Source organism: Sitophilus oryzae, unplaced genomic scaffold (genome assembly GCF_002938485.1).
Source record: "Sitophilus oryzae breed Bouriz unplaced genomic scaffold, Soryzae_2.0 scaffold_1430_pilon_pilon, whole genome shotgun sequence".
Taxonomy (NCBI): Eukaryota; Metazoa; Arthropoda; class Insecta; order Coleoptera; family Curculionidae; genus Sitophilus; species Sitophilus oryzae.
The window spans coordinates 1,458,939-1,484,124 of NW_022146094.1; the positions used below are offsets into that span (position 1 = coordinate 1,458,939).

Here is a 25,186-nt window from a genome sequence, read left to right on the forward strand (position 1 = left end):
TAAATGTGCGAAACTAGCCGACAAATTAATGGGTTTAATCGTAAAACACTCTGTAGATTTCTTTAGTTTAGTATTTAAGATACCTCTCTTATAAGACAGTCCCATTTTAGACAGATTTTGGAAGAGTTCTGTTAGAGCTCTGTGTTTTTGTTGTAAAATACTTTTTGCCTGGGATACTTGCTTTTCTTTAGGCAAAGTGCTGTCAACCTGATGAACAAAATATCCACATTTAAAAAATTATTACAATAGATAGAATGAATTATAAGTAAATTTCATAACATACCTCTAAATTCCTAAGATGCGAACTAGTTTCTATGACATCTGTCACAAAACCGTCCAATGATTTAACCAATTCAGGGTATTCAGTAGCCAATATAGTTTCTTTCGATATTTTTCGTGCTGTTGTAACATATGGAATGTCCTTGCCGGGGGATTTGATCAAGTAAGAATCAGCATCCAGTGTGTAATGGTAAGATTTGGGATTTTGTCTTTGTGGTCTGTCCCAAATTCCCACAGTCTCCATTGAGATGTCTGTGGAAGTTGGGTTGCATAAATATGACACTACTGGCTGTAATAACACTTCCTAAAATTTCAAACAAAAAATATTGAGTTATAATTTAAAATAGTATCTATTAGTGTAGTTACCACCTGTCTTGTCGCTATTAACATAAACATAATCATTATTTCATAAATTGACAGGTTATTATTAATAATATAATATAATTTTTAATATCAGAAGTGGGATTATTTTCCATTTTTTTAAAAATAAATTTAAAATAATGAAATATAAACTTAAGAGGCACCCTGTATATTAGTGATTTTGCCACTGTAGGCAATATCTTATATACAATTTCAGAGAGACAGTCCTAGAAAAAATAATTTTATTTTGTTTCTTACCTTGTATTCTCTGACAAACTTATGCAGAGTTTTATGACTCTTATCGACTGTTTCTTTTATAGACCAGTAACTGACATCTTTCCATTTGACAATTTTGACATAATCCTTCAACTTCTTCTCGATTGGAGTTCTCAAATCCTTGATTTTCTGAAGCACTACGTTCGAAAACTGTTTATAGTAATTGTAAACGTTCCAAAGGATATTTATCAAAGACTCGGTATATTTCGTTTTGGTTAGATATACAGCGTGCAGATGAAAAGTGTAGAGAATACTCAGACGACCCTCAAATTCAACTAAGGTCGATTTTGTGATGAATTTTTGTAGTATGTCAACGAGTTCTGACTCGGAAACCTTCTTTTCAAGCACGTATTGGTTCATTAAGTTATACACGTAGATCCACCACTTTTTTAAAGGCTTTTTCATACTAAAACATGAGAATAATCACAATTATTGAATGAAATACAATAAATTATTACTCTTACTCTTCAAATGTGCTGTTTAACAAGTCTTTCCATCTGTTTAGTTCAGTTTTTCTCCAACCGATGATTTGTTGAACTAAGTTCGGTGAAAAGTGTATCAGGCTGACGCCAGAGTGCGCTACTTGTTCCCATTCGTGACATTTTTCCAGCAAAATGTCAAAACCCGTGAGGAATCTGGATATGGGACTGGATATATCGAAATGGAGAATTCTGTCAATCACAGTTAGAATCTGTATCAAATAAAAAATATGAATAATAATGTGAAAAATATACTAAATAAAAATTGTTATGTTTAAAAAAGAAAATTTAAAATTTCTTACAGTGTTCAGAGTCGGTTGATCAGGCCAGTCCACTAAAAGTTCATTTATTTTTTCTTTTAGTTCAATCAAAACGTGGTGACACCCTTTAACTTCCTCAACGTTTGAATCTCTGTAGAAATCTCCGGAAATAGCTTTTGTTGATAAGTTTCCTACGCCTAAATTACAAAAGTAAATTATACAGGGTGATTAATATATATTTCCGTTTCATTCAAAATGAAAAAAGACTAACACAGACCTTGTGACCTATCAGATCCAGAACTTTCCACTAATACACTCAAACTACTGACTAAACTCGAATCTGTGGTATACTTGAAGCTAGACGAGTAAGAATCAGTGATCAATCTGGCTAGTTTGAACTTCACAGTTAATGGCATCAACAAATTAGGTAAAGGTGTTTGTTTCAATTCAACATTTATCCATTCAGTTTCAACAAAATCGTTTAACAGCATAGAATGAAGATTGATAACGAACTGAATGTCATTTTCTGTTATTATTTTGGAGTCTATATTTACATTTTCGATATTTTTGTTCGTCGAATCTTCTTCTAGAGGTTTTGTTTGTAAATCGGCAAAGTCCAGAGAATGATAGTTCTTGAAAATGTCGTTTAATTCTTCATCGATTTGTTCTTCTTCAGATTTATCCTCGCATTTTGTTCTGAAATAAAAAAAGAAAAGTTAAATTGTGGTTAGAAAGAAAAAAGTTTGTTTTATAAGCTAATTATTAGGCTCTCTTTATGGATACAACTGACTACCATAAGCTGTATATTATTCTATTCATTTTATTGTATTTTTTAGACACTGAAAATGATCGTAATTAAGAGTTTATTACTTTATTCGGAACCTCAAAATTAGTGGAGTAAATTAGTGGTTTCAATTATACTTTATACTTAATAGTTTAAGATCATTCAAAATGTCTAAAAAATACAATTAAAATTTATAGAATATCCTAGCTTGCGCTAGTTAGTTGAGTTCATAGAGATGAAACAATGAGTCAAATTTCTTCTTTCCGACATCTATGAGAAACTTTGTATTTATTGAATTACAAATTTTAAAGGCGCCGCAATCTTGGCGCCCAACGTGGGGCCGATTTAAGCTTAATACTATACCTATAATTATAGAAAAAAACACATTACTTACCTTATTTTGTAAATATTCTCAGCTTCATTTTGTTCTTTTTCTTCTTTCTCTTGCTGTCTATTCCACAAATTAATAAAAACTCTTATTAATTCATTAAATTTATTCACAGATTCCTTATCCAAAACACCACTATTTTTTGCTTTTATTATATTTAAATTGTAATATTCCTGAATACCACACAATAATAACCTAAAAAACATACAGTAGTTTTAAAAATTCACTTGACTGTTTTAAAAAACTATACCTTAATTTTTCTTTTTCTCTTATAAAGGATTCTGTATGGTTTAAAATATAATCCAGGGAACTATTAATTTTTCCATTACTATAACTATCAATATATTCATCAAAATTCTTTATTTTTTCATTCAAACATGGTACTTCCAATAATTCAACAAGTTCCTTTTCAAGATCTATATTAGACTGAACTCTATGCTGGTACTTTACCAACTCCCTTTTGACATAATATAATTTCAAATTGAACCCATACCTCAATTGAGCTATATTAGCCAATAGAGGTTCAAGTATATCGGGGTACGAAGTTCTGTACATTTTCAGTTCGTGAAAAATTCGTTCTAAACTTGGCAAATACGTTTGGAGTCGCTCTACGTGGTTATTCGTTTGTACAATGAGGTTTTTGTCCATGGAAGAAAGTTTTTGAAGTTGATTTACCAACGAGTTTGTTTCTAGAATAGCTTTTAGTAGTTTTTCATTTATAACACTGTTGAAGGCATGTTTTATTTGCTAAAAAGAATAGTATATTGTTTTGTTAGGAGTAAAAATGACACTTTTTGTGGCGAAGCTGTACGTTTGACGTTACAGGTGAGGCACAAAAAGTACATTTTTACTCTGAATTGAACATGCTATTTTTTTTTCAAACGTTCACACATATTTTTTTAAACGATTTCAAACGTTGCAAATTATATAAAAAGATTTAAAAGTAATTTCTTGTAAGTAATCATGTATATATCGATAAACTATGGTTACGCTCGTTCAATTTGAAACTTTATGTCAGTTTAATAATATATTTTCGTACTTTTGTGCTTAGGCGTAAAAGTACTTCACTTTTATGCTTAGGCGTTAAAATTACATTTTTATATTGTCAATTACGTTGCAAAAATTAAAAATTTTGTGACGTTTGAAAAAAATAAATATTTACTAGAAGTCGTAATAAAAAAATCATAAGAGAAATTAAAAAAAAATCTTACTTGTATAACATAACTGTAAGGATAGAGTTTAACACCAGAAGTGACATTTTCACCATATTTTTCGCATTTCTGTTCTAATTCTTTGACACGGTTTTTTATAGCTTTGTAGTATGGATGAATACACTCTTTATAGTTGCTGATGAGGGAGTTTTGCAGTTCGAAACTCTGACCCATTTGGTTTAGCATATTAATAATGGAATGTATATGATTCTTCTTCATTGCTTTTTTCGCTACAGGGTCTACATTTGGTAGCATTGAATTGAGGTAGGCTTCAGTAAATCCAAGTAGGACATGTAAATCAGCAATATGACATATGTTCACGTCATCTGATTCATCCGGAGTCAGTTGATTATATGTATTTGATATTTGTCTCGAGTGTTCTTGAAGATTTTTGTCAGAAATCTGTGATATGATTTCTGTAATATTTTGTTCATGTGTATTTATACTTAATGCATGTTTTAATTTGTGAAAAAAGCTTCTGGTGGCATCTTGAAGTAACTGTTGTTGTAAGGACCTTTTAGAAATATATATTTTGTTATTATAATTATACAGGGTGAGCCAATTTTTAGTAGCAGGGACTTGTGATATTTTTTTTATTTATTTGCCTTGTTATGAAATATATTATACTCTATACTTATTTTCATAAACAAGAAAAACATATTTATTTTTTAACTTTTCAATATAAATAAAACTAGCTTAAAAGAGTACTATTATTTTATTTTATTTAATTTAACTAGAAAATTTTGCTTTCCATCATGTTACCTTAATAAACTGCACTGAAAATGAGCTTGTACAGCTTTTAGGTAACACGCTGTCATTTTTGATGCATTTGTGCAATAATTTCATTTTAAGAAACTAACGTGGAATAGCCGATAATCAAAATTTGACGTAGACTAAATTATTCCTATGTTAAAAAGTTAAATAATGCATTCTTTACCTTGTTTATGAAAATAGTATAGAGAATGTTACATTTTTCGAAAGCTACTGGTCCTGCTACTAAAATGTGAACTACCTTGTAGGTATAAAAAAATTACGTAGTATACACTTACACAAAATCATTCTGAACATCCGAAAAACCATATATATTTTTCCAAATGAGACAACTAAAGTATCTACGCTGATACTGAACATCTTTGTAGTTATACAACGTAACAGGATCTTCATTCAATCTGACAAATAATTTGTTATGTAGATATAAAAGCGTTGGACAAATTCCAGCCACTGAAAGAAACACATTTTTTGCTTCATCCTCATTAAAAAACTTCCCGTACTTCACTGAAGCTGACTGCAAGGCGTTGCTGTAAAAACTCCTCCTTACTTCGTGAATCAGCCTTCTATCGCCAGTTTCATTATAAATAAGCAAAAGTGCATTCAAATCGATTGGCACTAAGACGTTATTACACTGGAAACTATCACCCTGAATCACTCTCAGCAAGGCTATTTGTACTAGACAGTCCGCTAATGGAATCATTTGCATTTCGTATAAATTTAAAACAGATTTTTCCTTTACATCGAACGCTTTTAAATTAGTTAAATCCGATTTTTCTTCACCTAAATAAACTTCTTTTTTAAGTTTCATCAATTCCTCTCTTTGGCTGTTATTATTTATAAAATAACTTAGAATATTTACATGATCAGAATCAGTATAACTGTCAAGAATCTGTATGGCTGTCAATTGCCATTCGTGTTTCAAACAATCAGGAATATCGTTGAATTTCTTAAAGTTTCTCGATATTTTGTGACACACTGTGAAATTTTGATCAATCTCTTCATTAATAACCGAAAAAATATCGTTTAAAGTATCTGTAACAGACATCCCTAACGAGTTTGACACTTCTTTGACAGAATACTTGTAAAACCACCTGTAGTACAAATTTAAAGAATCCATTTTGCCAGATAGTGACCTAGGATCTTTAATTCCAGACTCTGGAATACCAGTACAGGTTAAAAATGTATGTAGGGCTTGTCTCCAAGTTAATAATTCCAGGATTTTTATAAAGGTTTCTTCAGATTGGCTGTTGTTGATAAAACCGACAAAAAGTTGACGCATATAAACCAGGAACTCTTGACGTAAAGTCAGATAGTTCGTACAGATGGCGTTCTTGAATATGTCAGGAACTGTCTTCTTTTTTGACGCTACCAAATACTGATATATTGAGTTTTTTCCTGAGTGTTTTAACTCAAAACTGTCTCTAAGTTTGTGAATTTCAACTTGAAAAGAATAGTTTACTGCTTCAAAGATACTGTTCTCGTTTATCTGAAGATCTGTGTTGATCCATCGAGAATCCAGCGGTAAAGCACCGATTTTGTCGTCAAAAAACTTTGAAATTTTCGAAAACCTTTCGAAAATACTGTGCCATTCTTGTTGAGATATCAAGTTCTTCAAATACAGCGTCTTGTAGTCTATGTTATCTTTACCGGTCAGTGTAAAACTCGAAACTAGAAGGTTTGTGACTTTATAAAAGTTAATTTCTTCAAAAATCTGATTGTGGAGCTTGGTGTTTTCGAGGTCTGACCAAATAGAAAGGTCTTTGGCACTTTTTAATTGATCTTTTTTACTTAAAATCTTTGTATTGCCTAGTATATAACTAGTCTTGGTTTCAGTACGAGTTTTCATGTTCTTTACAGCATTTTTAGTGTTTTTATCGAATCCTTCCAAGGTTTTAACGCACAAAGAAACTTCGTGCTTTGTTTTCTCATACTCTGACCATCTAGGAAGATTTTTAGTGCTCATAGTGACATTTTCACTAAATAAATCGTCTTGGTTATCAAGATTTTCGTTCAAACATCGATTTATACTCTCCTGAATAACCTCCAAAACGTTGTTACAATTAAATTCTGAACTTGAGCGTGTCTTGTAGTATATTTCGATGCAAGTACTGCAAAATGCTTCTGTTAAAGATATGCCTTGTGATATTTGGCTGGAGATCAATGAGGAACAACGTAGAATATCTAAGTGAGTTGGTTTGTCGCTTAGAATCAGAGTTGAAATGAATTCGTGGATTTTTATCAGAAAGCTTAGATGTTTAGGGTTGGTAAGTCCTTCGTGATGAATCAGACTTTTTAGGTCAAAATTATTCAGATTGTCGGTGGGTTCAAAGTCTTGCAGCATGTATATTTCTACGCCTCTGTTTCTCATAGCTCTGGAAGAGGAATAAAAACTCAGGTATCATATTGAGTAAAAATAAGAAAAAATTGAGTAAAAAAAATAAACACATTTTCAATTTACCATTTTTTAAATACATCGAAAACAACTAAGTCATTTAACTTTGAAAATTGAAATAAAAATAATATTTAAATTTCGAGAACCCCTGGTATCAACTGGCAATCCACGTGGTGTGATCTCACTCTGTCACTCTTAACATAAACATAATCATTATTTCATAAATTGATAGATTATTAATAATACAATCTAATTTCTAGCTTCAGAAGTGGGATTATTTACGGTTTTAAAAATTTGTACTAAAAAAAGAAAATAACCAAGTTATTTAACTTTGAAAAATAATATTGATAATTCTTGTATTTTGAAAGTCTGCCGCGCTCAGATTATTCGACACCATGTGTTGATGGGAAAAATGTAAAATTTTCAACAATTTTTTTGCAAAAAAAATCATGGACTTATTTCTGCGGTCGGACTAAAAAAGGCGCCCTGTATAATGGTTGCATTGTATACTTTGAATTACATACCTGGAAATTTCTCCATTTTTCGGGTCCATAGTGAAAAATATCCTGAAATCCTTGTGAGGCCTGACCTCGTACAAGGACCCATTATCGTCTGTGCCCCTTTCCGAAACCGTTAGTACGCCTCTGGGCTCTAACAGAGAATTCAGTCTGTCCAGAACAGCCGCACTGCATAGGTTTACGTTATCAACGAGCAGCCAATCGCCTTCTTGCAAACACTGAAATTAAAATAATAAAAAATTACCTCAAATTTCGAACACTCCACTAACTCGACCAGAAGCGTTCTGTTGGTGATCTATATGATCAGTTACAACTCAAGAAAGGGGAACAAAGTGAATCTATAAGGACCCGGTGATTAACTTACCCCCTCCCATACAATCTACTTTCTACCGGACAGACGAAGCACTTTTGTGTAGAGGAGTATTGTGTCCAATTATTATGGTTCAAAAGTATTTTTATATCCATAGAATATTGGGACACTGTGTATAGTAATCGTAAGAAGTTTTGGCGCTTGCAAAAGTGCATTGCTGCAGAGATTGGCGATATCGCGCTGCATCCATGCAGTTATTCTGGCGAACAGTAAAATATACGACACACAGGAAGATTTCGCTTGGAGTTGACTGTAATAGTTTCAATACAATGTCGCCTGTACGACACAAGTGTATCTCTATTTTACGGTTACAACTTCGCTCTAAGGATCAACGCTCTATCTAATGACTTAAATTTCCTCTCTGACCTCAATATTGTTTAGTTTTAGCCTGGACACATAGAGAGAGAGCAAAATTGTTTTAGCGAAAAACGGTTTTTGTCTTTTATAGACATTATGTTGTGAACAGAATCAAAATGTTTATTGACAATCGAATATGCACGGTAGCTGATACAGAACGGATCGTAACTGGATGTTTTATAATTGTTTCATATACCGGGTGCGTCCCAAAAGTAGCCCACCACCAAAAGTTGTAGTCACCGGAAATGACTACAAATTTTGATTTTTAAATGGCACCCTCGGTATTTGTTTACTTTATTCCATAGAAAATGAAAAGACACTCTGACTGAACAGGTAAGATGTTATATGTGGGCGGAGCTTTAGGAAATATATGAAATATTATTATTTACCTTGACTAAAATTGAGTTGACCCATTCAAATCTTCCACCTGCACTAAGAGACTTGTCATTGTTCACAGTGTTGAATATTTTAGTACACCTTTCCAGTAACTGTAGAATATCAGCTCCCTCACTAGAACTGTTGCACTTCATATATAATTCTTTCAGTAGTTTCTCCAGTTTGGTAGTTTTGTTCAAGAAGAACTGAACTTCTTCGTCCATGGTATTTGTCTTAGATTCTGAAGAAATGAAGATGAAATAAATGTATCATTGTTAGTTAAAGTTTTCGCGCTACCCTGGTAAAAAGTAACAAATTTTAAAGAAACATACAAACTATATTTAGAAGCATATAAATAGAAGCATATACATGTATCTGCTGTCAATACTAAATTAAATATTAATACGTTTAGTTCATAATGAATGTTGCTGTGAAATCGGCCGTCCATATTAATATTGAAATATGAACTTCATATTTACGTGATCTCCAATTCTGAATGCGGATTATGGAGAATATTTTTCCGCGAAAACCGACAACCCTGGCATACGCTTGTGAATTTGAAAAATAAATAGTAATTTTGACTTATAAAGGGCAGTATATACTGAGAACATAGATATGAATTAAAGATAAGACTAACTTTTAATTCTGTAAACTTTGCTAATACATTGTGTTATTGCTTTAAAAATGTATCAATGCACACATTTTTTTCTTGTAAATATTCTCTAAATTTATAAAACTATTTGCGATTTGGATATATATGTGGATAAAAATATTGTCAACACGTCAAGCTCAATGTTACTCACCATTAATTGACAAGTATTCTTCCCAAAATTCGAGTAATTGCGAAGCTTTTGTGACTTTTTCATCAATTAGAAGGTGTTGAACAGCTGCCAATGTTTGCTTTTGAGCTTCCCTGGCTATCTCTTCCAAGTGCCTGCTGTAATTTGTCTGAAACAAATAAAAGAGAAAATTATTATTATTTTCTTTACTAGAAAATAAAATAGATACTTTACAGTTACACTAACTCTATAAAATAAATTAATGAGATAAGGTTATACACTAAAATGTTCTCACTATATCTTCCGTTTGTATTGTATTGTATTGACGCTATACGTAAGCTTCCGTTCCGTATCAGTTCCATACTTTTTATTGTACAATTTATATCATTACGAAAGTTTTATTTTAAATCCTTTTATTTTATAATAAAAACCTTTTTCATTTTGCGAATTTCTTTTGCAGTGGTGAAAAAGACGGAATTTTTTAAAGAAATGAACCCGCCAAAAAGGTATATACATTATTTTTCAACGTTTATTCTACCAACAAATAAGAGCTTCCTCCTTAAATGAACGTAATTCGTTCTAGCACCTCTGAAATCGAAAAAAAGCCATCAAGTTTAATGGTACCGTAAGCCGTGATCGATTGGCGTTGTCCTCCAAATATATCGCTCTAATACAGATAACACACTAACGACTTGTCATAAACAACCCGTGCTCTCTACAATCCCCGGGCTATAAAGGGAGTAATTTTTATTCGCCATTTTTTTTTTCTTTATATTTTGCTAAGATTAAAAGTACCTATAAAAATCGTATTATTTCTTTTTTTATACACCATAATGATCTAGTTTTATCAGTAGTTTCAGCTTTTCTGAAACAGAAGTCTAAAAATAAGAATTTATATTTTTTTGTAGAAAGTCACTGCGTTAAGCTTCATCTACACGTAACATTTATCTGTACAGTCAAAACGTATATGTTATTTTGACTTAAAATTATCTTCCCAAAATATATGTTTTCGTTTCATTGAGCATTAAAGTCCGGCAACAAATATTTAACCACCTGTATATATAAAATTTCTCCTCTAACAATATTTTCGATATAAACTACCCTATAATCGAAAAAACGGGGTCCAGTTGGTTTTATTAATTTTATTTTAGTTTTTTAAGCTATAAAAAGATTGGTTTGTATAGATTTCTAATCCAGTGTATTTTCTTTGTTACAGATTTAGAAGCCATCAGCCATTAATGTACTGCGAGATATATACTTCAAAACCTACACATTCATGCTAACTATTATAATATTTTGTAATACTTATTATGTATTGTTATAAGAATATTGTGTTTCAATAAATAAAAATTTGTAACTTCATTAACTCTTTTTATTTTACCCCTTATAATAGAAAAATAAAGAAAAATAATTTACCTCCTCACTCTTATATGATCCTAATATAAAAACAAAATTATTAACTTTTAGATAATCTTGATTAAAAAGTTATCGTTTGTATATAAATATTTATATCAGGAGCATATTATATCTCCAAAGAAATAAAGCATTTATCTCTTCGCTTTTATGTAATCTAATACAAAAACAGAATTTTTAACTTTTAACTAAACTTGCTTAAAAATTATTTATTTTGTACGAAAATCTCAATTTTTCTCAGGAACAAATAAGACCAAGGAGGTAAAATATTTATCTCTTTTGTTTTATGTGATCCTAATACTAAATCAGAATTTTTAACTTTTAGTTTTTTTCACACTATTATTATTCCTAAGCTTCAGGATATAAATTTAGCTCGAAGTTTCTTTTGTTATACTTTTAAAAGAACGTTTTATATCGAATTTAATATGTTTAGAATAAGATTCGCTGTTAGGAAGTCATATATTATTCATAAATCCTTCCCTGTCGGACCTGATATAATTTATGTTAGATTTTTCGAAGATTTTCAGATGTTTTCAGCATCTGGGAAATATAGATATTTCCCTCAAATATATTGGCGGGTTTCTAAAAGGTACCTATTGTTAAAAAATCAAAAAACGAATAATGTGATAAGTACAATATGATCGAAATAAACCTGCGTCAGCGATGGCTATGAAATGAAGATCGCTGTCATTTTATATGTAAAATTATACCGGGAATGTCATCAATCGTCATTTTCCAGGCCACCTGGACGCCGATTTTTTCCGTTCATACGAACACGGGAAACCAAATATCCTAAAAACAATTAAAAAATTAATATAACGAACAAGAGTGTTGATATAAGATATATATACTCTTCATAAGTAGGGCGATATTATCTCCCTTTAAGTCTGAGGGCGTTTTAAGTGCCTTTTTTAACCCTCGTCCTCCATTAAAGGAGCTGGCTCTTATTTTTTTCCATTAAACGTCTCACGAGGAGCGTCAAATAAAAAATGGAAGATCATAAAAAACCGTAGGTGCTATATAAAATAAAATATTCTGCTTAGAACGTTTATGGCAACACCGAGAAGCTGACGATAAAGCTTTTGAATATAATAAACTTAATTTTTAGCGATATACCATGCAGTATAGTACGACACTATATACAGGGTATAAAAAATATAGTGCACTAAACTTCAGTGGGCGAATCTTAAATAAAAATAAGTGATTCCCGAGATTTTTTTTATACCGTGCTGGCAACTCTTACTTTTGGGTCGGTATTTACATGCGTGGAAGTAAATTGAATAGGGATCTTATTAAGTCGGAGTAAGAGAAATGCGACGGTGTGCTGTCGCGGCGTTGCCACATTTCTCCGGTACGCCTTTCCCTATCAAGTAAAGTAAAACCACGATCGCAAACCGCTTATTTTTAAGACTTTTTTTTTCGAAAAGATAACTAGATAAAATCATTAGATATGTTTCTGAGCATTTGAAATGGAATTATAACGATAATTTAAAAAATTTAAAAAAAAACGCCCATTTACTTTTAGTGCATAGCAATTTTACAGCAATCGTGTAACTTTTTTATTTGTAAAGATTTTCACATACTGTCTGCGAAGCAAATATAGCACAAATATTAAGAAAAAAAACTACAATCAATTCTAATGGATTTCGAGATATCGATTTTTGAATTTGGAGTTCTAATAGCGCGACCGCTGTCAAACACCAACTCAATCCCTCTTATTTTTACCAAAAGTGCAAGTGTTTCTAACTTGCACTTTTAACAGCCGTACACCTGCTTTATGTGCGAATTTTCTGTTTAATACATATATTACTTAGCAATGTGCACAGATTCCCGGTTTATTTCATACGTTTGGCAACGTTTTTACTGTTGTCTATTTGTTCAGTACATTATTTATAAATGCATTCGACCCAAAACTAACCTTTGCCAGCCCTTAGTATATTTTCAAAGTAAAATAACTCGCTATTTCGGACTTAATTGAAAAACGGCAAAGAGAAGAGATGTTTTTTTATCGAGATCTAACAGCCCTGAAAATATTTTCACTTATTTACGACTCACCCTGTATATAAAATTGGACATAGTGACACATTATTTCAGTTCATTGCTGAACTTCGATCAATCTTCTTATGTCAAGTGTACTACATTTGCCAAGAAGCAATTTGAATGAAAATTCATCTATTTGAAAACTAGCGAAACCTTATCTGTGCGATATGGTAATGCGAGAAAATTAGCATAACTCGCGGCAGTAACGGTATTTTCCGCGGTTTTTCACCGAAAAAGCGAGTCGTAAAGGGCCTAACGGTGGCCATCATTCGCTGTCGAGCCAACCCGGGAGACCAATAGAAATCGCAAATATTTTTTGCCCTAACGACCTAGCACCGATTTATAGCTAAACACGAAAACTAGTGGCTATGTAGCAAGTAGTATTAATTTTTTGGTAAAAAAACTCCTTTATATCAGCGTGAATCACAATGTAAATGTGACTTTTCGTCACAGGAAGAAAATTAACAAATAAAAGTTATTATTTGTAATACAACTGCGTTGAATCCCTAAACTTGTCAGTAAATAATTCATCATTGGATTGCTTCCTCAATCATCCGAACTCACAAAATGATTCATCTACTATTCCCTATTCCTATTCCTCTCTTTACTATTCCATATATGTAAGAGGAACGACAGAAAAGATCAGGCGAATAGCCAAAAACTATAAAATTTAAACGTCTTCAAATCTGGATCGACTCTAATGCCGGGTCCAGACCAAGCAGACAAAACAACGACAAGACAGAAATTCATATTTTACGACAAAATTGCGACAAATCCAATACATTTCTGCGACATTTCTCATTTTGTTTTGTTTCCAAATTCGGAGACTTTTCAATGTCCCGTCTCGAGTCGGTAAAGATCAAAGTGTCGATGTTTTGTTCGTATATTTTACGACAAATTGTCGGCGCAGTGTGGATGGCGTGTGCTGCCAACAGTAGGAGACCAGTGAAATCACACATGGTTAATAAAACTCATTCGCAACAACTAAACTTTTGACTTTGTTGTACTTTTGTCCTTGCGGTGTGGACAATTTGTCTCAAGTTTGTCTTGTCAGAATTCCCCATTTTTTGTCCCAAGTTTGCCTAGTTTTTCTCTCAAAAACGTGTTTACTTTTTGTCGCCTTGGAGACTAATTTGTCAGTGATATTTAACTAATAAAAAAAATGACTTAAAGAACAAAAAAATGCTAAGAATTTATATTTCTTGTACTTAGATGTAGCACCGATTAAAAATACTTGCAATTAATTGCCTGTTTGTTTTCACTTAGCCTCACTAAAATCGTAAAGCGACACGAGTTAGAATTAAATTTGCCCTGTTAATATCTGGGCATAATAAATCGCCTGACCGGACTCGTTGCGCTGCCTGGATCGGTGTAGCGCGGTAATCTCGACGTAAAGTAAAGCCTATTAATCACTTAGCCTACCCATCTCTCGATTTGGTCCACCCTCCCGGTTGCTTTATGGAGTTTTGGCCCCCCGATCGATCCATATTTTTAAAAAATAGCCCCGTTGATAGCCGAGGGAAATAGGAATACCGTCATAGTAAACATAAAAAAATATAAATTCACCGGCACCTTTGAATTTTCAAGTATTTTAAAGCTTTATGTATTGTGTTCTAGTGGACCGATTTTGATGATTTTTTAAGCAATTTGTATCTAAATTATTTGAGTTCTTAGTATTTATTTCTAAATTAAAAATGAAAGTTGCTATCTGTCAATTATTCGAAGGAAAACAAAATGTTGATATTTGGGTGAAAGTTTGAAACACCCTGTGGAGTATGTTAACAAAACAAGGAATTTAGAAATAATTTTGTCATGTAGGTGTATCTTTTCTCGATAGTTTGTTTTTCGATTCATCTCAATAGCTTCAATTTTTTGGAGATATTCGCTTTTGAAGAAGACACTAACATGTTTTCGTATTTTTTACATCAAAACCATGCCTTTGTTTTTGGTTCTCGTCAACAGATGTGTAAAATAGTGTTTTTGATCATGTTTTTGATTTAAGTAATGTCACTGTCTTCGAAAAATCATATTATTATTGTCTGTTGGGCAGTTACAACATGATCAATTAATTAAAGCAGCAATAGCCGATACTTCAGAACTTAAAACCATCTCTATCAATAAATATGACTTTTTTAGACATTGTGAATGATCGTAAACCCTGAAGCCTCATTCAGAATTCACATAAATTTTCATAAACTATTAAAGCAAAAGTTTTTTGAAGGAATCGGGGCTATCTGAGTAATATTTTAGTACGAGAGATAAGAGCTAGAAACCAACTAAGTTTTGACCCTCTAATTTTGAAAAGGTTAACTTTCAAGCGGATCAAGGGAATAGTTAAGGCGAAAGTTTAAGCCAAGAGGAAAAAAACTAAATAAACCAAAACCATCCACTTGTGTTTTTTTTCAATTTTCAAAGAATCTTCACTAAGTTTTTTTTTCTTTCTTGCTTAGGATAAAATAATGACTAACAATACAGGGAGACAAAAAATTAACGACCAAATTTAAATATATTCATCCCCAAAATCCAGTTTACTGGCTTTAAACCTATTTTACATAACGCTGTCATCCGTTTAACTGATTTTTTATCTTGCTTTTTTTAGTTAAAGAGGACAACCAGTTTGAAGAGGGATTTTAATTTATTTTTTCGCCGTCTATTCTTCTACTTACTGGCTTAAAACGGACGCCATTACGTAACAAGTCTGTAACGAGGCCATATTTTTATACAGTTGTTTTTCACGGGTCTAGGAACCTTCTTTGCCTTCTTTTTTATTACGCTGGAAAGAGAAGTTTTGTTTTCCCACAGAAAAAGTTCTTCAAGTACTTTTTCTGAAATTAGTTTCGCTTTGAAGGGTTTCTTTCAAACTTATAAAAATGCATGCTAAGATTTCCTAAAAGTATCGAATTTTTTGGATCGGTATGTACAAGAACGATTGAAGTTAATCACCGCGGCCTTATATAGCTACTGTGTCCACTTTTCTACAGTTATAACTCATCATACAGTCTCAGGGATTTGAGAAAAGCGAGTATCTGAGACGGTTTTGCAGAGATGAGTTCTTCATGCCCTTTGGTTGCCAACTGATTATTTTATTGACCATCTTGTATTCGTTATTCGCTCTACATGTCCGTACCAGATCAGCTGCTTTCTCTCTATAACCTGTGTTATCGTGCCACCTATACCCATTTGTTGTTTTATGGTATTATTTCTTATTCGTTGTTGTGTGGAAATTCCCATTGATCTTCGAACGGCACCCATTTCTAATGCCTCTATCCTCTTCTTGTATTTCTCAGTTATTCTCCATGTTTCTTCTCCATATAGAAGACTGCTCTTTATCATGGTCTCATATGGTATATTGAATTTTCTTCGCTTTGTTATTGATTAGCTCCATAAGATTCCATGTAGACATCCGATTATTTTTTTCGCGTTGATAATCCTTTTCTCTATTTTCTACCATCAGTTCCAGTGTTATCAAATGTAATTCCCAGGTATTCATACTCTTGACACTGAATAATTTCTGAAAAAGCACTGAAAAGGAATACCATTCATAATAATTATTACATTAAAGTTAAAGATACAAAGACACAATGAAAACTACGATTTACATTTTGATTCACGCTGATTGATGCAAAAAGTTTTTTTTTGCAAAAAAAATAATTCTAGATGATTCCACATAGCCACGAGTTTCCACGTTTTGCCATAAATTATCGGTATTGGTCGTTAGAGCAAAAAATATCTGGAAATTCCATTGGTCCTCTACTACAATGTTTTGACTTTTAATGAGGATTTCAAATAACCAATACGAGTAGTTTTTATATTAATACCAAAAAAAAAATTCTGCACGTAAACCCAATTTAGATATTTTACATAGTTTTTCGTAAAAAACTGTTATTTATTTAGGCTGAAACGCATTCATAAATCAACATTTTATAGGAAACTCGTAAATTTTACAGCTAACACAGAATTGTGCTGTATTTCCTTTCCGGCCAATAAAATCATAGATTTCTCTACTGGAACCGATCTATAAACGTTTTTTTGTTATTTATTGAAACGTACAAATAATATTTGTCAATTTAAGCTTCATTCAGAACCTCCCAATTAGTGGTTTCAATAAGCGTATAGTAAACGTCACGAATGTTTGGGAGTGATTCATCGGTCGCTACCATGTGAACTAATCTGTTCAAGGTCACATAAAACTTAATTCCAGTGCCGTGGTGTTTCAAGTCATATAATAATCAATATATAATCTGTTGTAATTTGTTGTTTTAACTGTCAAAGTCTTGTCAAAACATATATTTGGTTATAAATATCAAATGGAATGCCCCATTGGTCGCACTGCAAGCACACCAATGGACTGACGCACAAAAAGAAGAAAAGGTAGACATTTTCAATTAAAAGTTATCAAATTTTAACTTTTCCACTAATTATACTTTTTATTCTACTTATTGCGAGGTTCTGAATGAAGCTTTATTTTTGTTAATATTTTTTATTATAGACATTAAACACTTTTAGGAAGGGCTATCTTTTATAAAAGTTCTGAGAAATTTCTTTGAGCGTCTTAGACCGTTAGTGGATTCCCATTGCAAGTTACAGATACTTACGAAAGCTCTGTAAACAGTCTTAGATACTGGCTTCTGTCAAAGCCCTGAGACTGTATGATGAGTTATACCTCAAGAAAGGGGAACACAATAGTCTATAAGGTCGCGGTGATTAAAATTCTAATCTCCATCCTTTATAAAAATTGTATTTTTAAAACTAACAATGTAGAAAAGAATTTTAGCGGTGACTCCAAGCTTCCTACTAGAAAAGGTTGCCTTTGCTTCGGCTGTAAAGGCTTCCGTAGTTAGTCAACGTCTCGGTTTATTGCCTTTGTCTCGCCCGCTACCCTAAAGGGACGCCAACAAGATGGATATCGGGCAAGAGGATGCTAAAGGGACTTGTGAGACGAAAGGAAGGTTATAAGGAGATGAAAACGGAAAGTGTGTACCGGAAGAATTAATTTTATTCCACCTGAATTGATATAAAGGGTATTAAATTAGGGATTGATTTATTTTCTAATGGCCATTATTAAGACGGAAAATTTAATTTACTCATCTTTCTAGAAAATATATTTTATTTGGTTTTTCAACATAGTTTTTGTATAATTCATACCAAATAAACTTTTAGTCACGTGATTAAGCTTGATCGGCACACCGTTAATAAAATAGTCTGACTTAATTTTCATCTAAAGTAGTCCGTTGGGCTACTTGAAAGTTACCTTTTTCATAATTCTACGCTCTAAACTTACACCCAACTTCTCTCTCTAACCTCTTGTAATAAAATATTACCCAGATAAACTAACTTCAGTCAACAAACTTTTGCGCTAAGAGTTTATCAAAATTTATAACTCTCAAATCTCCTACACCTCTAACAGAATTTATAAATTTTTATAATCTTTTACAAGACGATTCTGTTACTATTTTAATCATTTATAAGACTTAGTAGGTTCCTAATGTACAAAAGTTTCTATTTTCTTGATTTATTTTCTAGTTGCGAGAAAGATACATCTCAATTTGATTCTATCAGTCTATATATTTCTGGGGATTTACAGGATTTCACCTCAATTGTTTCCTCTTTAGGCTTTTACGTTCTTTTGAGACTGCCTAAAATGGGAAAATTATGAGTTTTCTTATCTTTTTCCCCCGTTTTTATTGGCGTTTTACTTGTTTTTAAAGCTTCTAAAAGTCAACGGACTATATCTAATCTAATTTGACAGCTAATTTTAAAAAAATCTCAGGACTTACGACCGAGAAAAATTAAAGATTTTCCTTGATTTAACTAAGAACAATCGTAATCTGCGGATGATTTCGGGGTTACACTATCTCCTCAACGAACACCCCAGAAAATGAAAGCTAAGAAACAACGTCAAATGAGGGGTTCAGAAGTGAACTGGATCAAGTCCTAGAAGATAATTATGGAGAATATTAGAGTTGCCGTTTTTTAATGTTACTTAATTAAAATAAAACAAGCTGGGAAAGAAAACTTAAATTGTATAATTGCAAACTAAAGGAAAACTTAAATTGTATAATTGCAAACTAACTACTTTTTTTCGACTTGAACCATTTTATCTCTGAAAATATTTGAAATTTTAGATATAAATTGGTTCATCGGTACATTTTTCTTCGTCATTAAGGGATTTGTTGACTTCACATTGCCTACTAATAGTGTTTTCTTCGATTGTTATAAAAATTATGGTATATAGGCGGGATAAAGGGAAGAAGATCTTTCAAATGTTGCCTTCTAGACTTGTTTATATAAAAGTAACTGTTTGATCGATGAGGCGTTTTAATAGGGCCATACCATAAATTAAAACGGTTTTAAATTTTATTATCGTGCAGTCAAACCGTCACACACACGCGCCCAAAGGGGGTGGTGTCGCTTGATGCGACTTAAGAAAATTAGAAAGGGGCCACAGGAGCGTATTAAACGCCTGCAAAGTGCGCCCGGCGGCCCCCTTTTCCGTCCTTGTCGCTCTCGCCAAAAGGGGCGCAGCCCAGAGAAATAAGTTATCCTAGAGGAGTCTTAATAATAAGATACAGTTTTATTTGTATATTCTAATGTTAACGTTATTCCAAGTATGTTAGTAGTTAAGAGATGTTTTTAGTTAACATCTTAAGTTAAGTTAAGCTGTTTAGAACATACATTCATATGAAGTTTTTTTCTTAGAATAGGTCCAAGAATTACCCCCTTAAATATTAACATGTCGTTAAGAAACACCCTGTATACAACCAAATATCAACTTCTTCATTTAGGACTTTAACAGATCTAAAAAAAACGTAGATTTAACTGTGAACTGTCGAAAAATCATTAAAAAAACTATGTAAATTTTAAATGTAATGTATAATACAGGGTTTTAAATAATTATGACATAATTTCTAGATATGGGATGCGCATTTTATAGTTATTTATGTATCAAAGGAATTATATATTTTCTGTTGAATTTTTAATTTTCGACTTATGACTAGTTTTTGAGAGCGAAACGCTGCTCTGCGTGAACTTGTTTCTCTGAGGGGCGCAGCCACCACCAGCAGAAGCAGCATCTCATCGTCATCCGTTCTCGGTTTCATCCTCAGTTTCCAGCGGGTCCCCGTTCGCAAAACATCCCCCACTGGGGCCACAACCGTTTGTTCGTTGAGCCTCGCGCGAGGGTCGGAATATTACGTAAAATAAGGGTTGAAAACTTGTGACCAATAATATAAAATATCAAGTGTATAAAACTATTAAAATTTTTTAAAACTATTTAATCTAAGTGTTAAATAAATAAAAATATATAAATAGAAAACTGAATTATTTTATAAATACATATTAAGAAAATGAGGTTAAAATAAGGGTGAGATTTTTTTTTAAATTATTCAAAAAATTCGTTCATATATTAAAAAAAATCATGTCTTTTGACACAATTTTTTTTTTGCAAAATCGGACAAAAAATTAGTGTTGAACTATTTATTTTAATTCTATTTCAGAATACAGAAATTATATTGCGTGTAAAAGTACTATAATAAAAAGAATATTCAGAAATTTATTCATTTTGTTGAATTACCCAGGCTTGAAAAATAATCATGAGTGACCTATAGGGAAATTAAAATAACTTTGGTTGCACATCATAATACGACCACCAGCATAATAATAACCATTGGTTGCAACCATAAGACGACGCATGGTGTCACTGATGAGGTGGATTCAAATTTGTTTTAATTTCCCTATAGATGAAAATTTTACGTATACAAAAATTTCAGGAAACTAGATATACATACCTAATGTGGATTTTTTCATCAAATTAATATATTTATGATTATTATAGATATGGTTCAACAATACCATTATTTTGGGTTTCAAAACTACTAAAATTTTTTTAAACATTTTTGAAAATAATTTTGTATTTCAAATTAATTTTTTTTTCTAAATCGAATGCTTTGTTGAGAATTTATCTAATTCCCAGCATAAATCGCATTTAGCTATTTAGATATTTTTCAGTACTAATTTTTTATCCTAAGTTACTCCTTAGAAAACAGAATACATAATACTAGTTTTAATAATTCTATATTTCAGTTTTTATTGTCAATATCATCATTTCTTTTTAATAAAACAAAGCTCATTAACAAATATTTCATATTTCTCATCAAAATTAATAAAATTTTTATGTATTTCGCAGTGCAAATGTCACTTTTGACATTTGACATTGACAAACGACATTGACGTAAAAGTTAATACATTTCAAAAACCGTTAAACTAGATTTAAATCATTACATTGAAATTATTGGCTGAAAATAAAAATTAAAATTAAAACATAAACAAAAATAAATTAATTATAAATATATAAACAGTTATTATTTACATTAACAAAACTCACTTCCTTAACAGTGCTTAAGGGACATAAAGGGATATTACTACCGCTTTCCCGTTCAAAATATTCTAATAAAATTGCGATAAGTTTATAACGGCTATTAAGCTATCTTGTATATTTCGCACTTGAAAAGGTTCTACAAAAAAGAACAATGTTCGACTGAATGGTCTGCTAGTAAAACTGTTTAAGTTTAAAGTATCACAACCACAATTGTATTTGAAATACAAAAAATACTATTTGAAGTACACTCTGTCTATATCTATTCCGGAAAAGTTCTAGTTAAAAATAATCTATTAAAATTGTATTTCTTTGCATATTTTCGAAAAAAAATCTGGTTTGTTTTTCATTAAAATTAGAAACAAAATAAAACACTTAATTAAAGTTCTCTCTAACTTCAATTAGTTCGTTTATTAACAAAATTACGTAGAGCAAACTTCAAATCCCGTCATTTTGAAACTGGAACATCAGAAAATGACAAAAAAAAACTCGATCTCTGAAAATACTTTGTCTAATTAAGGGGTATTAAAATAATGCAGATACTCTAAAAACTATTAAGCCCCCAAAAATAATATTAGAAAAGTTTAGCAGACAAATTTAATTGTCCTCTATAAAGTTAAGTGCTTAAAATAATTTAATTTCTTCTTCGTTAAAGGTATTAAACTGATTAAAAAAGGGAATAATTGAAGAAAAGATATTTTAATGAATGAAGTTTTAATAATTTTGTAATTGTTTTATACCTATTCAGTAGTAATAAATGCGATAAAAACATAATTAATTAACTTTAAAGTAATGTCCTAATTGATTTTTTCATAATAACCCTGATGTTATAGATATCAGCAAACTAAAATACTGATTCACCACAATACTTCATGATTAGTTTCGGAGATACAGGGTGAAGAAGTTTCATTTTATTTCGATTTTATTAGGACATACATTTACACGAACTTTTTTACTTATTTTTATCTACAGAATATGCTGCCGAAGTTTTCGGAATACAGTTCGGTCCAACCTGTATATTTATCAATGTGATACAGCTTTACGAATTTTCCTTCTCCACGCATATCCCCCAGAAAATAAGCGACATCCTTTAAGTTCGAGCCTTTATACTGTTAATTTGTCGCCTGAGAAAGGCTCTAACCATAACTCATTCCCGCGATATGAGAAACTTTAGCGGGGTATTAAATAAGTTGGGAAGGCATTCAAGTCTACTCAGTTTGCTTAAGCTACTTGAGCCTTTAAGGGCCCTTGTTAAAGGCATGGATATAATTACTTCCTAAATAAATCAAAGTAATTTGATGTTTCTAAAGAAAAGAAATGATTATTTGACTTTTTTCTTACCCAGAAAAATAGCATCAACTTGAAAAGTTGATTAGTCTTTGATCAAAACCTTTTTTAGTGCGAAGTGTACAAGATATAGCTTAATAGCCGTTGCAAAAAACTCATCGCAACCTTATTAGAATATTTCGAACGGGAAAGCGGTAGTAATGGCCCTTTATGTACTTAAATGCTGTTAAAAAGTGAGTTTTGTTGATGTAAATAATAACTGTTTATATATTTATAATTAATTTACTTTTGTTTCCCGAAATATTTTGATTAAAAGAAAATATGTTAAAGTGGGCAACGTTGTGCCGGTCAAGCTTAATCACGCGACTAAAAGTTTACTTGGTACGATCTGTATGTTTTAACCCAACATATACATACATACATGCAAAACTGTAATTTCTTCCCTGACTCGTTGAATACACTATATAAAGTTTTATCTACACTATTTCCGAGTGAACAGACTAAATAAACACGTATATTAAAATCTACAAACTCATTATATATTTTAATGAAAGGACATAAAACGGCACACAATATTAAAAATTACGTTCTTTGTGTAATACATTAAAAAATGAGTTAAAAAACGTGTCATAGAAACCTTTATTCTTGTATTTTTACCCAGAGATCATCCATCACTTTTGCGTGACATCGTAAAATAAAATATGGTTTCTGGTTTGAGGCGACCAAATTTGAACATATTCTCTTTTTGACAGCTAAATCCCTCTAGCGGTAATATTGTCGCTTTGAGGAAACACATATATATGCAAATTTCGCTTATTCCGAAAAAAAAAACGATTTAAAGTAAAGAGCTGTTAAAAGAAATTGCTATAAAAAATATCACGGTGGCTAGTAAAATTTCAAATTTCAAAATTAAAATGGTAGTTTTCGAAAGTAGTGTGTACTAGTACTATAGGGATGTGTTCTTGTATCGAAACTTAGATGTTCCATCATACACAGACAGATAATATAAATAGACAAACATTAATTTATTGTATAAAACAAAGGTATCCAAGATATATAAACCAGATGTAAAGACGGTTATATAATTAAAAAAGTTTACTAACGAAGATCGTATACGATTATTATACAGGGTGAGTCTTAAATAAGTGAAAATATTTTCAGGGCTGGTAGATCCCGATAAAAGAAACATATTTTCTCTTCCAAAATAACCGAGTTATTTCACTTTGAAAATTTCCAAAAAAAAAATGTTTTTTGGTTAAATTTTGAGAACCACTGGATCTTTTCAGAGTTTTCTTTCTTGTAAATTTAATCTACTACCTACGTTGCCATACTATCAATAAATTATATTTTTTAACTAAACACTAAAAAAATCCAATAAATTTTGATTTTTTTTGTCGCGAAAAAAACCTCATAATCGTTTTTCTGGAGTCGAAATATACTACCCCTAAAAATATTTGCACTTATTTAAGACTCACCCTATATATTAGATACATATCGTATTCATACTGTAACAATTAAGTTTTAAATGGCATCCTCTTTGATACGATCATTGCAAAATAGTCTTTATATACCTTTTGAAGCGCTGTCAAAATTGTCAGTTAGACATCAAGTGCCACAGTACATTTCAAACCAAAATTACATTCCTAAACACATATACGTCCCTTCCCCTGGTTAAACTATCGAAATAATTAATGTCTGATGTATGTAAACAAGGGTTGAAATTACATTGTCATTTTCGCTGTAAAATACGCGACCTCGAAAGTGTAATAATTCTGTGTTGGATGCAGACGCGGCCATCTGTCACGCTAAAATTGTTTTAAATTGCATAAATATATTATATTTAACTACTTCATAAATAATCACACTCATAATGTCACTCGTAAACTAAAATTAAATTTTTGCCTCTGCATTTGAGTAAACTAGTTCAAAAAAAATAGTGTGGGCACTATGTGCGCAAATTGGAAAGGGTCTTACATCTGATACGCTTTGTGGTGCGAAAAATCGTTTTTATTTTCCGAAACAAAAACTTTTTGATCGAATATAAAACCTAAGCAAAACTTTTTTCATTCGACGCGCTATCACGATGTTCAATTAAAGTTTTTCTTAACTTTTCCGCACCAAAGTGGCAAAACTATCGGATATGCGCCTAGCATAATCCAGCTGATTTATCTATCTATCCACCATGGAAACGATAAAACCTTTCGTTAGGTTCACAAGACAGTAACTAAACGTCTTTAACCATAGTCCATACATCATATTGAAAGGTTCATTACATATATTATAAAATTATTATAAAAGATAAACTAACCACATAAATTGATTTATTTTGAGACAACATATACCATACAATAAAAAAAACGGCATCATAGACGGCTGGGTCACGAAAACCCATGATAATTTTGGCGAGGTCAAGCCCTAGACGTCATTACTTGACCCGTACTCTTCTTTATTTTTTAACGGCGCTTATTACCAG

At 31.6% G+C, this 25,186-nt stretch overlaps 1 protein-coding gene across 2 annotated transcripts in view; it reads right to left on the reverse strand.

Moving 5' to 3' along the window:
- LOC115876278 (midasin-like) overlaps positions 1 to 25,186 on the reverse strand; it is an 84,847-nt gene that overhangs the window by 9,459 nt on the left and 50,202 nt on the right. The window contains exons 18-30 of one of the 2 annotated variants that reach the window (XM_030891996.1): positions 9,624 to 9,768; positions 8,835 to 9,061; positions 7,725 to 7,936; positions 5,087 to 7,180; positions 4,038 to 4,551; positions 3,077 to 3,573; positions 2,833 to 3,021; positions 1,932 to 2,350; positions 1,697 to 1,851; positions 1,380 to 1,606; positions 898 to 1,321; positions 284 to 583; positions 6 to 207 (exon numbers count right to left, since the gene is read on the reverse strand). In XM_030891996.1, coding sequence (XP_030747856.1) covers positions 6 to 207; positions 284 to 583; positions 898 to 1,321; positions 1,380 to 1,606; positions 1,697 to 1,851; positions 1,932 to 2,350; positions 2,833 to 3,021; positions 3,077 to 3,573; positions 4,038 to 4,551; positions 5,087 to 7,180; positions 7,725 to 7,936; positions 8,835 to 9,061; positions 9,624 to 9,768 — 5,605 coding nt within the window. The remainder of the gene's footprint in view (positions 1 to 5; positions 208 to 283; positions 584 to 897; positions 1,322 to 1,379; positions 1,607 to 1,696; positions 1,852 to 1,931; positions 2,351 to 2,832; positions 3,022 to 3,076; positions 3,574 to 4,037; positions 4,552 to 5,086; positions 7,181 to 7,724; positions 7,937 to 8,834; positions 9,062 to 9,623; positions 9,769 to 25,186) is intronic. The other variant, XM_030891997.1, reaches the window with a different exon arrangement.